Source organism: Protomyctophum parallelum (genome assembly GCF_964188405.1).
Source record: "Protomyctophum parallelum genome assembly, chromosome: 8".
In the NCBI taxonomy this organism is placed as follows: domain Eukaryota; kingdom Metazoa; phylum Chordata; class Actinopteri; order Myctophiformes; family Myctophidae; genus Protomyctophum; species Protomyctophum parallelum.
In genome coordinates this window covers 8,187,757-8,201,905 of record NC_139703.1, presented here as the reverse complement: position 1 = coordinate 8,201,905, position 14,149 = coordinate 8,187,757, and the positions used below count along the sequence as shown (strand labels likewise).

The 14,149-nt window shown below is 40.9% G+C and overlaps 2 protein-coding genes across 2 annotated transcripts; both read left to right on the top strand.

Annotated features, from left to right (window-relative positions):
- Positions 1 to 1,455: 1,455 nt before the first annotated feature.
- Positions 1,456 to 7,017, top strand: sec13 (SEC13 homolog, nuclear pore and COPII coat complex component). The gene is made up of 9 exons (XM_083770985.1): positions 1,456 to 1,591; positions 1,779 to 1,823; positions 2,439 to 2,554; positions 2,912 to 3,063; positions 3,791 to 3,924; positions 4,269 to 4,402; positions 4,723 to 4,843; positions 5,683 to 5,829; positions 5,938 to 7,017. The coding sequence occupies exons 1-9, from the start codon at positions 1,589 to 1,591 to the stop codon at positions 6,046 to 6,048; spliced, it is 963 nt and encodes a 320-aa protein (XP_083627111.1). The 5' UTR covers positions 1,456 to 1,588; the 3' UTR covers positions 6,049 to 7,017.
- Positions 7,018 to 7,571: 554 nt separating this feature from the next.
- dynlrb1 (dynein, light chain, roadblock-type 1) lies at positions 7,572 to 13,974 on the top strand. The gene is made up of 4 exons (XM_083770449.1): positions 7,572 to 7,681; positions 10,817 to 10,892; positions 11,716 to 11,883; positions 13,499 to 13,974. Exons 1-4 carry the CDS (start codon positions 7,679 to 7,681, stop codon positions 13,540 to 13,542), a joined length of 291 nt encoding a protein of 96 aa, XP_083626575.1. The 5' UTR covers positions 7,572 to 7,678; the 3' UTR covers positions 13,543 to 13,974.
- The last annotated feature ends 175 nt before the right edge of the window (positions 13,975 to 14,149 follow it).

The following is a 14,149-nucleotide window of genomic DNA, read 5'->3' as shown; positions in this document are numbered from 1 at the left end:
AAAAAACAAAGTATAGTAATATAGTAAAAGAAAGAAAGAAAGAAATCGCCCTCTGTTCTCTTGTCTTATCCCCAAACCTTCTAACCTGGGGCTGACCCATAATGTAGTCATTTCTGATCCTGTCAATCCTTGTCACTCCTATAATGAGAATTAGCTGCCCCCTCCAGCTCTGCCTCCTGTCCTGTGTACACTGTTTCCAAGCTCTACTCTCTTTATCTTCCCTCTCATCCTTCTGTCACAAATCACTCCTCACTCCTCACCTTTGCCACCTCAAATGAGCTGATGATGTGGCAGCCAGGGAGGAGGTGGACCTTGGGGATCTCTATCAGTATCACAGGATAATCAATAAACAGGAGGTGGCAGAATTAGTAGGAAAGGGAAAAGAGGAGAAAGTTTTTATTAGTCATAAAAAATAGTGCTAGTGGAGGGAACAAAGCAGCAGACTGCAGACGGCCTGTAGAGAGGGAGACCCACACACTGTCACTTGCTGGTTAAAGAGCTTTTTATTTAATGTCAAATGCAACATTTCAGACTTTCGTGATGCCTGAGGAAGATCGAAAGACCGAAACGTTGCATTTGACATTAAATAAAAAGCTCTTGAACCAGCAGGGTCCATGTATTTTACGGCCATTTGAATTCTAATTTCGTATTTGACAAACAGTATTCAGAATACGGTTTGGTGTTCTGAAAACTATAGCTGTTTGTCAAATATATAAATGGTAAATTAAAGCATAGAATATGGTTCGTTTTCTGAATACTGTTTAGAAATTGTTAATTAAAAACTTTGAAATAGGTATTTAATTATAGTATTGTGTGTGTGTGTGTGTGTGTGTGTGTGGGGGGGGGGTGTGTGTGTGTGTGTGTGTGTGTGTGTGTGTGTGTGTGTGTGTGTGTGTGTGTGTGTGTGTGTGAGACAGGAATGGTCACAGGAAAAATGGAGAGACTGAATGAAGGACTAGTTGCACTGGAAAGTGTATTTGGATGGCTGGTGCAAGGAGAAGTCACCACGCTAAATATCATAACTGAAGTTGTGCACATTGAAGTGATGCACATCAGCGTCGGAGAGGAACAGGCACTGTCAGATCAGTTACGCAACTTTTGGGAAAAATCCCTTGGAATCCACATGAAAGAAATGCATTCTGAAAAGGAAGACATGGCAGTGTTTCCCAAGCCGTGCATATCCACGAAATTAGAATTCAAATGGCCGTAAAATACACAGACCCAGCAGCAAGTGACAGTGTGCGGGTCTCCCTCCCTCTCTGCAGTGGTGTACTGAAAACTGAGCCTGTTATGGATTTTCTCTTCAGGCCTGCTCATAGAGTATTAAAAGGACCTGCTACGCAGTACCAAACACCAACAGTGGGAGGAAGCAATACGTGCGCGGGCGGGCGTCTACAGTCTGCCGGAAGGTCAAAAGAAGAAGAGCATTTTGTGGCGGAAGTGTGTGCGCCGCTGGAATCGTCCGACGTCTTGACGGAACAGTGGACTTGTTGCCACGTCGGATGAACAGGCGGACTATTTATTTGACTCAAACGGGCACATCTGAGGGATTAATTCATTGAAAGCGTCTCCTTAATCAAACGCAATCATGGTAAATGATAGATAAGCTCAGATTAATATTTGCTCATGGTTGTTTTCAGTTTGTTATCTGACACATGACAAGCTAGCGAGCGCCGTTAGCCACCGGGCTGGCTAATGGGAACGTCAGAGTTTAGTGTTTACGTGTTACACAGATTTAATTACTTAATAATAATAAAAAATGTTGTCTTAATTTCCAGGTTTCCGTCATCAACACAGTGGACACCTCCCATGAGGACATGATCGTGAGTTTCCTTCCTGTTCTGTGTTAGCTAACTACATTTTCAGACATACAACAATTTGATGAAAGTGACATTTATCATAATTATCCTCAATATAATTGTGATCTGCATGCATACGTTGAGGAAATGCATGTAATATGCCCAGATGTGTACAGCTTTCATAGCAGCGCAGTGGTTTTCATGCAGATGTTGCAGCCATAACATTCTTAATCGGACCTAGATTGATTCATTGATTGAAATTAATACTTGAAACATTTTGCAAATAGTACAGTGGTACAATTATACAATGATGCTAAAAGGATAACACAAAAAGCTCAGAGGTGCCGTGTTGTAAGTGGTTCTCAAACCATTTCATATCCGACCCCCATATCTTTGGCCACGAACCCCCATCTGAAAAAAAAGACAAATTGGGCCAGAGACCTCCATACAAGATTTGTGTTGTTAAAATGTTTCATAATAAAACCCCCAGGGGGCTATTTAATTATTTTGATCTTTTACATTACATATTGCATCTGATGTAGGTACTGTTATTTCTCTATCTCTATGAATTAACAAAAACATCAATCACGTGTACAGTACATGTCATCTATATATCCTTGTCTCTGTGTTGTGTTGCAGCATGATGCTCAGATGGACTACTATGGAACCAGACTGGCCACCTGCTCGTCCGACCGCACGGTGAAGATCTTTGATGTCAGGAATGGAGGACAGATTCTGGTGGCTGACCTTCGAGGGTAAGACACCATGCTTGTTATTATCTGAGATTATGTTACTTTTGTTCCCCCCCCCCCCCTCTTTTGTTTCATTCAGTTATTATAGCTGTCTACTTTAATTAAACTTTTGTTTTTGTTTGTTTTTTCTTTAAAAAAAGAAAGAATCCCGTTCATTTCCAATTTCAGCTGTGTGTTCCAATAGCTACCTGCATTAAAGGGTTCAAATATAGGGAAACCGAGCATTAGACAATAGTGATATTGGGTAGTTTGCGTTTGATTATTGTTATTGGAGAGAGAGAGAGACACACACACACACACACACACACACACACACACACACACACGATCAATGTCATTTGTGTGTGTATGTGCTTCCAGCCATGAAGGTCCCGTGTGGCAGGTGGCATGGGCCCATCCTATGTACGGCAACGTCCTGGCATCCTGCTCTTACGACCGCAAAGTCATCGTCTGGAAAGAAGAGAACGGAACGTGGGACAAGATGTATGAATATACAGGACACGAGTCATCAGGTTGGGAGCCCATCTTCTTGCTCTCTCTCAGTTAGGGCAGAAAGAAACCATCAAACATTCAGAACAATAAAGGAGAAGTTGTTAACATAGGGTTACCACAGGGTGAAAATTGGATGGCGTGAATTTGGGCTTCCTTTACCAAAAGTTAAGGAACCAAAAGTAAATCGTTTTGATGAAAACTTGAGACCAAAGACCATGCCTTTTTTTCTCCAGATGCTAACAACAAAGCTATGGATTGGATAGATAGATACCGTTATAGATCTTGCAGGGAAAATTCAGGCGTGAGAGACAGCACAGCAGTTTAAGTTACAGTACAGAGAATTACAGTACAGAGAATCGTAGGAGAAACATCAGACACCTTCAATTGTTAAAAAATATATAAATGTATACACCTTATACAATCATCTCAAAGAGATTAGGTATACTTAAGCACACTTGTGGCATCAGCACAAACCACAGGTAACGCTACAGATGACAGAGTGGATGTGTTGCTTCTACTCAACAAAATAAGAAACGTAACAGAATGTGAGTCAGCTGCTGCTGTCTGTGAATGTTAAACTTGTGCTGGAAACTCTCATTGACTTGTATCTGTTCTCTCCAGTGAACTCTGTGAATGTTAAACTGGTGCTGGGACCACTCAGTGACTTGTATCTGTTCTCTCCAGTGAACTCTGTGAATGTTAAACTAGTGCTGGGACCTCTCAGTGACTTGCATCTGTTCTCTCCAGTGAACTCGGTGTGTTGGGGTCCCTATGACTTTGGTCTAATCCTGGCCTGTGGGAGCTCTGATGGAGCCATTTCTCTGCTCACCTTCACCGGAGACCAGCAGTGGGACGTCAAAAAGATCAGCAACGCACACACGGTCTGTTTGACGCACACACGCAGCCACGCACGCACCATGACTAATATTTTCATTGTTTTCATTGCTGCATTAAAACATTGTACACTTGATGCCTAACTTAACTCTGAACACTGAAGGAAGATATGAACGGCTAAAACATTCTTTAACAAATGCACAAACCAAGAATTTTGAATACCAGACAAAATAATCATTAAGGCACAAAAAATAAAGACTAAATTATATCTTAAGCTGCCAAGTTGATGCATGTAAAAAGTCCTGTTCACTGGTATTGCTCATAACGCAGTGTGCTTGTATTGTCTTCCACTCCATTGTAATGGTGTATGTTGTTCTTGTTTTTGTTCCAGATTGGTTGTAATGCAGTGAGTTGGGCTCCTGCAGTGGTCCCAGGCAGCCTGGTCGACCAGCCAACTGGACAAAAACCTAACTACGTCAAACGCTTTGTCTCTGGGGGCTGCGACAACCTGGTCAAACTCTGGAAGTAAGCCACGTTCTGTCGGATAATGTGAATTATTACCGTGATTCTCAACCTTCTCTCGATCAGGGCCCACTTGAAAAAGTTGAATGTATTTGCGGCCTACCCATCTGACCGCTTTAAACAGCAACGAGTCCCTTTGCGACGTGTTGTGAGCTTGTAGCTCAGCTATTTTCAACAACTTTTGTGCGACACACACAAAAGTTGAAATAAGGAGATACAAGGTTTCTTCTTCTTCCACTGACCTGTCAAAACCTCTAGTGTATCATATGCCTTTCCCAGGCTTCCAGTGGCTTAGCTGACAGTGTCTCATCATTATTCCACAGAGAGGAAGACGGCCAATGGAAGGAGGACCAGAAGCTGGAGGCTCACAGTGATTGGGTGAGAGACGTCGGCTGGGCTCCTTCTATTGGTCTGCCCACCAGCACCATCGCCAGCTGCTCGCAGGTAAGACTAAACGGGGAGGCTCTGATTTGTTAACACAGGAAACAAAGAGAATGCATGGGGAAGACTGTTAACACTAGCGTAAATAATATATAAACATAGATGCCTCGTTTCTACCGCGTGCACGTCTGATTGACAGGAGGTGTAAGCATTGGGTATATTTTTAATTCAGAAGAACACAACTGTTTATTCCTGTGTGATGCGTTTCAGCTGTGTCCACAGCTAACATAAGCCCCTTGTGACGGTTGATCTGTTGGCCCAAGATTGGCATGTGTAAACCGAGAGGTGATCACAGTTTATCATGGATTAGGAGCGTGTTTTCCTCATTGTGCCATTGATGCAGTGTTATTAAAATTAAAACAAATTGCAAGTTGAGTGGACTGGACTGGTACATGATGAATTGAACAATGTGGACCCTGTTGTAAACAAGTGTAATGCTTAATTGGGTCGTCCACTCACAGTTAACAGTCTTTGTATTGAGTTTGTGCTTAAAATGTACTGTAAATTCTACAAACTGTTAATAAATATTTCAATCAATTAAAAAAAAAAAACATGAGCCTACAAATTCAAAGTCCATGTCCACTATTTTGTGCCATCACCTTGTCGGTCTCACCGACCAGGTTGGCTTGGCATTGGCAATATGTTTCCCAACAGTCAGATCCAAACTGTGTAGAACAGTTCCGTGTCACGTGCATTGTTGTTTTGTGTATTATTATTACACTAAGTTTTAAGTCGGGCGTTTGGTAATTTTTTTAGAGCATTTCTACGCTTCTCAATTTCTTCAGTGTCTTTGTAAAAGATAGTAATAAATCACTGTCCTCTTGGGGTCGTTTCCCTGACAGGATGGACGTGTGTTTATCTGGACGTGTGACGACCCAGCAGGGAACACCTGGACCGCCAAGCTGCTCCACAAGTTCAATGATGTGGTTTGGCACGTCAGCTGGTCTATCACTGGAAACATCCTGGCTGTCTCTGGAGGAGATAACAAGGTGTGCTAACATGCATTGCACGCACACAGGCCTGTCACAGTTACTAGCTACAAGCAACATAATCACCTGATCGCAATTATTTGAGCTTATGTATCTTATGTTCTTTAGGTGACTCTATGGAAGGAGTCGATCGATGGCCAGTGGGCGTGTATCAGCGACGTGAGCAAGGGTCAAGGAGCGGTCACTTCCATCACAGACACACAGCAGATTGAACAGTGATCCACTGTGATCCTAACATACTGTACAGATTGAACAGTGATCCACTGTGATCCTAACATACTGTACATGTATATGTTTTGCAGAATGTGGGAAGTCAAAACTCTGCCGACAGAAGAAAATGTTATCCATACTCGTAATCATTAGAATGAATCTGCATTCAAAGTCCAATTTTATATGATAGTTATCAGTTCGAATGTCAAGCAGTCAATTTTTCCTAACAAGGAGGACCAGCGAAGCTGGATTGTTTTGTCACTTTTTCAGCACTGTTGTGACTTCCCACATTCCTGTTATTGACAGAAAGATACACACACACACACCCCTCCACTAACTGAGAACTCCAGTCCATCATCCTTTGTTCCTGACGGCCTGCCCCTCTGCAACCGCTCCAGAAGTAAGACTCAGGTGGGCACCAGACAACCTTGCGCCTTTTCTTTGAGTCAGCGTTTTGGGTGCCTGTTGAGTTTACTGATCGAAAGCCTTATGGTTCCATTTTCCGGATGTGAAGCGATTTGGCCAGAAGCCAAGTCGATGGTTTCTTGGCCAGCACAAACTCTGCTCATACAGGCTTGTTTCGCCCCAACAACGAGCATGGCCTGAGCTGCTTCTGCGTCTGGACTTGAGGTGTCATCTCCAGAGGATCAAATACTTAAGTGACACCTGCAGTAGTCAAATACTTAAAAATGGAATATCCTCCTAGGACCAAAACGGCAAACTCCTCTTTTACAGATGGAAAAGGTTTTTTGTTTGTTTTGTTTTTTTGTTTTTTGGAGCAAATGGCAAAATTGACAGGTGTTTGTAAATTGAACCTGCCATAATTGTTATTAAATCAACTTTCATGACATGTTCTGAAAATGAATAAATCATTAATATGTTGACAAGGCAGCTCTGTGTTGAATCTTGTCAAATGCTGAACAGTTTTTTGTTTATCATGCATTTTATTGTTTTAAGATTAAATATTCTGTATATGTATATTCTGTTTGTTATTATTTTGTACAGTGGCACTGTAGTGGCATCAAGAACCTCCTTTTTGGGCTGTAGACCCCCATCTGAAAATATTCAAAACAGCCAAAGTCTATCCACACTTTTCCTGGGCTGTGTGTGCTCCAGTTCATGTTGATTTCATTGGATATCATTGGTCATCTGACCAGTTTCATTGGCTTTCATTGGATCAAATCGACAGGAACTGGAGCACACACAGCCCAGGAAAAGTGTGGATAGGGTTGTTTGATAAAATACTTTATTAGACAGAAATGCAAATCGCACAAAGGATAACACACAGGTGACTACAATGGCTTTTAGACATTTATAACTATTTACAAACATGAATACAGTAGGTTTGAACATATTTTTTTAAACAATAACTTTTTCTTTCTACTCAATATACCGATTTAATTTTGTATTTTACAAAACAGATTTATTTTTTGGAAAACTTTATTGAAGGAAAAACATACATCGCTAGGTGGCGCCACACCATTTACCAAGCGACTACTGCACTTGAACCGGATGTTAAAGTCACTTCTTCCGTAGCAACACAAATATAGACGCTTCAGTTGTTGTTGCTAATGCTCAGACCTTAGAGACTCAGACACTACTGTTTTAAAAGAAGCTAAACTAGCCCACTGCATCCAAAATGGTAGGTGACTCACTGTGGCATCTTTACATCCTAAGGGCTCAGGTTTCCACGTCAAGTCTGCTGTTAATCGATGGTTTTATAGGGCGTTTTGATTGATTGATTGTAGTTAGCCTGGTGATGTTAGCCTTCTGTGGTCGGTCAGTCGGGCGTTGTCAAAGCAGCCTACGTTGTTTTGTTGACATCTCTTTTCCTATCGTTTAATATACATTTTCTACTTAATTTCTTGTTCACAGTTGGTACCACTTAAATATCCATTATGTCAGTGATATTGAACCCTTTTAATATCAATTACCCAATCTAATTAATGTTAATACATGATTAGCTCTGGTCCATACTCTGCAGGGCAGAATCGAAGCAGTAGAAGGCTATGGACCAGAGCTAATACATGATTAAGACAAGGTCCATTGCCCAGGGCTAGATTTTGTCCTATGACATATTTTGTCATTTATTGGTCCAGAATTAGCCATGGTTCGCATGACGCTCGGGGGTTTCTGGTTTAGGTTTATTCCAAGTGGGGAACAAAGAACCTTTTTTTGCCTTTTGGGGAACATGGAACGCCGGGGAACATACTGTAGGTACTCTCCCGACGCTCGTACATCACGAGTCATGATTAATTTATGACAGTCATGTTTCAGGGCTAAAGGTCGTAGGCTAGGGATATTTTTTTGGTTAAAAATAATAATATATATATGTAAACTAAAGTTTAAAGCTTTGTTAGTTTTCTGATAATAATTGCTTTATATTGTATTAGTTATAGCTCTGGTTCATATAGCTATGGACCAAGGCTAGTGTATTAGTTAGCCCCGCTCGGAAGTCGGAACCCTACGTACAGTTTGTTTACACTACACTAAAGTCTTTAGTGTAAACAAACTGTACCTATGGTTCCTAGCGGGGCTAGTGTATTAGTGTTTGTACAAAAACAGGGGTTCCCTGTTTAACGTCAACATAACTGTATATATGATGATTTCCTTTTTACCAGAGCTGGTCAATAACCTCTCGTTTTACATAGAAGTGTATTTACGTCTCTAAATGTTCTGATGAATTGAAAATGGAGGACCCTGATGATGTAAACAAGTCTTAGTACTTTTTATGGTTTTATCCTCGTAGCAGTTTCTGTATTGACTGAGGTCACATTCTCACCTAATACTTCGGTAGACTCAGATCCGTATGGGCGGGGAATTGGAATTCTTGCATATTTAATTGGCTGGGGTTTGCCTTCACACTGTCATTCGCAGCAATTGGAAACGCAGCAGGGGGGACCTTTATCAATGTGTTCCATTCATAAACTATAGCCTACACAGTGAAACCTATGGTGATAAAATTACACTCATAACGTGCATGTGTCGTGCCGCCTGGGACCCCCTCTCTCTCTCTCTACGCACGCAGCCGCCACACACTGTTCTTTTGGGCATGGAGGCACAGCGCTGCATGAGCGCACTGATATAACTCCCCAGTCCCCACACAGTGACAGCACTCCATATGTTTACGGCACGCACAGACAGACAGACAGAATATTATGTAGGCTATAATACACTGCAGTGTTTTTATGTGTTTTCTTAAGCAATTGATTAATGTACACGTCCTCATTTCGATCAGGGCTTCAGTCTCCTTATTCGACCACGTCTATCCACAGTAACGGGACATCTTTGCGCTGCGTAAAATATGCCTTCTCCGTCTCCAACTGTGTTCAGCTCCTCACCCGCCACATTATGTTTGCTTCATTTCCTTTATTTACTGCGGATTGCATTCACACCTGCACCGAATCGTAGTCAAGTGCGATTCGAAGCGAAGCGAAACCCACGTTTTTGGGCGGAGTAAAATGCGGTTATTTGCTGCGCATTAGGATTCGAATGAGCCTTCACACCTGCCAAACGAAGCGCACTTTCTGACAATGCGCAGCAGGATTCGTTTTAATCGCAGCAAAGCTCTCTGGTATGAATGCGACCTAAGTGGGACTAAAATACTGAAGAAAACGTGGTGATCCGAGCGCTCAAAAAGGTGTAAATATGAGGAGAGGGTGGATATAAAATCAAGGTACTTTATTAGAAAAGTGCATACCTGCCCTGATGAAGACTCCTTTGCGAGTCGAAACATGTTGGCTTTTTAAACATTACACCTTTTTTAGTGCTTCTTCAGTACTCTATACTAGAGTCTAATATAGCAATGATTGCTATGGGGATATAGATCACTTCTATTTAAATCTTGCTTTTGCCAAAACATGTCACTTACAGTAGTACCATTAACAGTAGGGATACAACGAATGGGGAATTCTTGGCCGAAACGAATATAGGAAACAGTTGGCCGAATATGATTAATATCAGGTCAGGCCAGGGACATACCGTTATTGTACTAGAGAGCTACAGGATAATGGTTAAAGACATGATTACATTTTGATCACGTCATCACAACAAAACTGTATGTTATGAAAGGTAACCCTGGTTCTTTGACTATTCAGTTTTGGCTCTCAAATCAACCTAACTGAATACCGAACATGCATATTGCCACTAATTCGGCCGAATAGTTTCGGTGGCCGAATATTTGGTGCATCCCTAATTAACAGCCCCCACAGAGCCATTCGGAGTGTGTTCTCTAGTGTTGTTTTACATTCATATATTTTAATAATAATGATAAGATTTCAAGCTATAGTTTAGCGGGGTACCTCCTGGAAAGGACCCCACATTTACTAGCAAAATAACCCTCATACTCATAGAATATACATGATTAATTAGCAGCTGATTGATGTAGCACATGTCTGTAGTGCTCCTAATTTATAGTATACTGTGATACTTTAATTGTCGTTGTCCCCCACCCCCCTTTTTTCCCCCTCAGTCTTTTTTCTTCTGCTGATGTTTTGTGCTATTTGCCGTACTCCTTTTTTGAACTGAAAATGTTGTGTTAAAACCTAAGTTATGACAGCCAATGATGTTTAATTAAATATCCACCAAAACTGTTACTTCTCAGGATTCAAATTCAAAAGTAGCAGACCTACAAGTACAAGTACAAGTTTCGAGCTTGTGGTTCTGCTACTTTTGTGATGCTGTGATCAAGTAATCACAGCATCACACACATAATTCATGAAAAAACACAAAAAGTGAAATCATAAAGATAAGAGGTTTCCGCTTGCTTCTTTGTCAGGCTGATGTCGAGGAGACCTTAAAGAGGATACAGTGTCAGAAGGGAGTGCAAGGGGTCATTATCGCCAATGCAGAAGGTGAGTTAACAAACTTCATCATTCGCAACGTAACCACTTTATCCATAATCTGAGTTCCCAGACTTTTTCGCCAACTCCCCTCCCACATTACAAACGGGTGGGTTGAGGATTTTATCCATGGCTTCCCTGTTCTGGGCATGTCATGATAATACAGTTGGTGAAAATAGGCAGGCAATTATAAAATATTTAGTGTAGAGAGGAAAAAAGGAGAGGACCAAGTGTAGACCCTTTGGGACCCTGGTTGGTTTAACAATCTCACAGGAAGCTGTTTTTCTTCCAGAAAAGCGCCTAGCTGAGGTTTCACTCTGTCAGTCCTACTACCTTACCACCAGTAGTTGTAATGGATGTGATGTGGCAGTGAGCCAGACATCCACTACCGTACCACCAGTAGTTGTAATGGATGTGATGTGGCAGTGAGCCAGACATCCAGTAGAAGTTACTGAGGCAGTTTTAATTCAATTCAAAGGCTCTTTATTGGCATTAAAATGGGGAAGTATATACAGTTCTGAGGATGTACACAGCATTGTGTAAACAGAGTTATGTCACATGTCAAAACTATTTAATATACAAAATTGTGTATTTCACTCTGTCTAGATCCCACTTGTGAGGTTCCTTTTTTCCCCAACGTCTCCTAAATCTTTTGATTAGTCCCAATTTACCCTCATCTCTCATTCTCTCCATGGCTGATCCTTTCTTTCTTAGCTTATCCAATTGTCAGAATCAAATCACAAAATTTGAAACGAAATATTTTGTGAAGATACTCTCATCTACACCGTGCAATGCTGCAGTTTGTTAATGATTTTGAATCCCCCTCCCTGTCCAGGCATTCCTATAAAGTCGACCCTGGACAACTCCAGCACGGTGCAGTATGCCGGCCTCATCCATCAGCTGACGATGAAGGCACGGAGCACCATCCGAGACATCGACCCCCAGAACGACCTCACCTTCCTGCGTATCCGCTCCAAGAAGAACGAGATCATGATCGCCCCAGGTGAGACGGGCAGGATGATCGGGGCGTGAGATTATGCTGTAAATGCATGAGTGGACATTTGAATGAGTCTGAGGAAAATTCTACGACCAGCGTTACACGTGTGTAATATTAGCTTGAGGAACAGTTCAATGGACTGGTGGTGTTGAGAGGTTTCACTATTACTTTCAATGGGGTGACGACAAGACGCTCTCTTTCTAGATTATTATGGTTATACTCAAGCTGATAATGTATGTAATTTTATTCTTTTTTTGTTTTTACAAAATTCTGAATCTGACAAATGATTTTGCAAAAGAAAAAAATATATATATCATTATTTTGACGTTTATACAAAATAATTGCGATTTTCTCAAATAATTGTGATCAGGAAAATAACTAACTATTAAGTGTATAGGGCATAAGTGGTTATCTGCTTATGGTTTGAGGTTTTCCTCAAGTAGATGCTTTGGAAAATGGTCGGCAGTAATGTCAAGTATACTTTGGCTTGTGTGTGAGACAGTCGTTAATAAGCTAAACAAAACCGACCACTGTTATGGCTAATTGTCATTACCCACAGTTCAGTCTCATTTCTAAAGCACCAAACCTATAACTAACAAATGCTGCACTCTTATTAACCCATTTTGGGCGGGAAGCAATTTTGGTGTTTTAAGCATTGTTATACTCTGGCTGTTAAAATAGCAGATCTACAAGCTCATAGTGCGGCACTCGGTGCCGCGTTATGAGCTGAGTGCCGCGCTATGAGCTTGTAGGTCTGCTATTTTTGAAGAATCGTGAAAATGTGGCCCAAATGTTGAAATATATTCTTTCAGAGCGAACGTTTTTAACTCAAATCTTTGCTTCGGGGGGGGTCCCTGGAACAACATATTTTCAGATGGGGCTCGGCAAGCAATTACATAAATCTTTGGGGGTCCTTGACATGAAAATGTTTGAGAACCACTGACATAGAAACATGAGGTTTTTCAGAAAACTGTCAAGATTCAGAAGGCATTTGTAGAATCGTTTTAAATGGGTTAAAAGACCGGATGACTTCAGGAAAGCCAGAAATTAGAGAATAGTTTATAGCGCCTGCATTGCAGCTCACTAGATATAGATACGGCAGCCTGCTGGGTTTGAGGTTTTTCTCCTCCCACTCTGAAAGAACCGTGATTTTGAGCTGGACTGTTAGTAAACGCCTCATAATCTTGGAACCACTTGAGGCATCATAAAATGAATCTTATGTGCATGCCACAAACATTACTGTGGGCCTAGTTTAATTATAATCACACTGGAAAATTAGATTATGAACCATATATAAATGTATTTTCGTCATTCATTTCTCTTGCTCCGTATTGTCTATGTGGACATTGTGTGTAATAATGTACATTTGGAGTTCTAATTATATTATTTTGACATTGAAATATTTTGAGACGTCCCATGACATTCCAAAAATCATGTTGAACGTGGTTAATGTTTGTGCATCATCTAAAGCCTTGCCTTATATTACATTTTTTAAGTTGGCCAAGTCTGTTTTGTCCTGTAAAGACAGCAGCTCAGAATGTGTTGTACTTGAAGTCATACGTTAACATTCTGCTTATGTGATGGTTTTCTATGGTTTTCTGTCCTTTCTTTCTTGTCACAGATAAGGACTATTTCCTGATCGTCATCCAGAATCCCTCAGACTGAGACAGAAGACGACACTTCATGTTTTAGCATTCCATTTCCTTTTCTGTCTCTCCTATATCTGTCTGTAGCATGGCTATAACATCACGTGTCACTCTATAGCAGTGTCAGCTCTGGTTGTGTTCTCTATGGATTAGATATCAGATATTTAGATATGCTAAAACACAACCAGTTTACAGACGTATATGCAGACTATGCACAGTGCGGCACATACAGAGAGAGAGAGAGCAGAGTGTTTATGCTGTATGTCTAAGGACTTTTGCTTTTATCTAACCGTATGGAACATTTAAAGTTATGATTTTTATTTATTGTGTGGCCAATAATAGTAATACATTTGGTGGGCACGATACTAACATCTTCCTGTTCTTGCCATGTCATTACAAAGATTTGTTTGCTTTTTGTTATCTGTAAGACCAATAAAACATTTAAATTGTTTGGTTTTCTGTGTGTGTGGCACTATTTATAGGGTCAAAGATTTTTGTAAATGATTGATTTCCAATCCCAAACCATGACTACATTCAGTCCCAGACTCTTGCATGATTTGTTTCAGACAATGAACCGAAACTTACAGCAAACTGAATTGCAATAAATTATATGGATGAAATTGTTC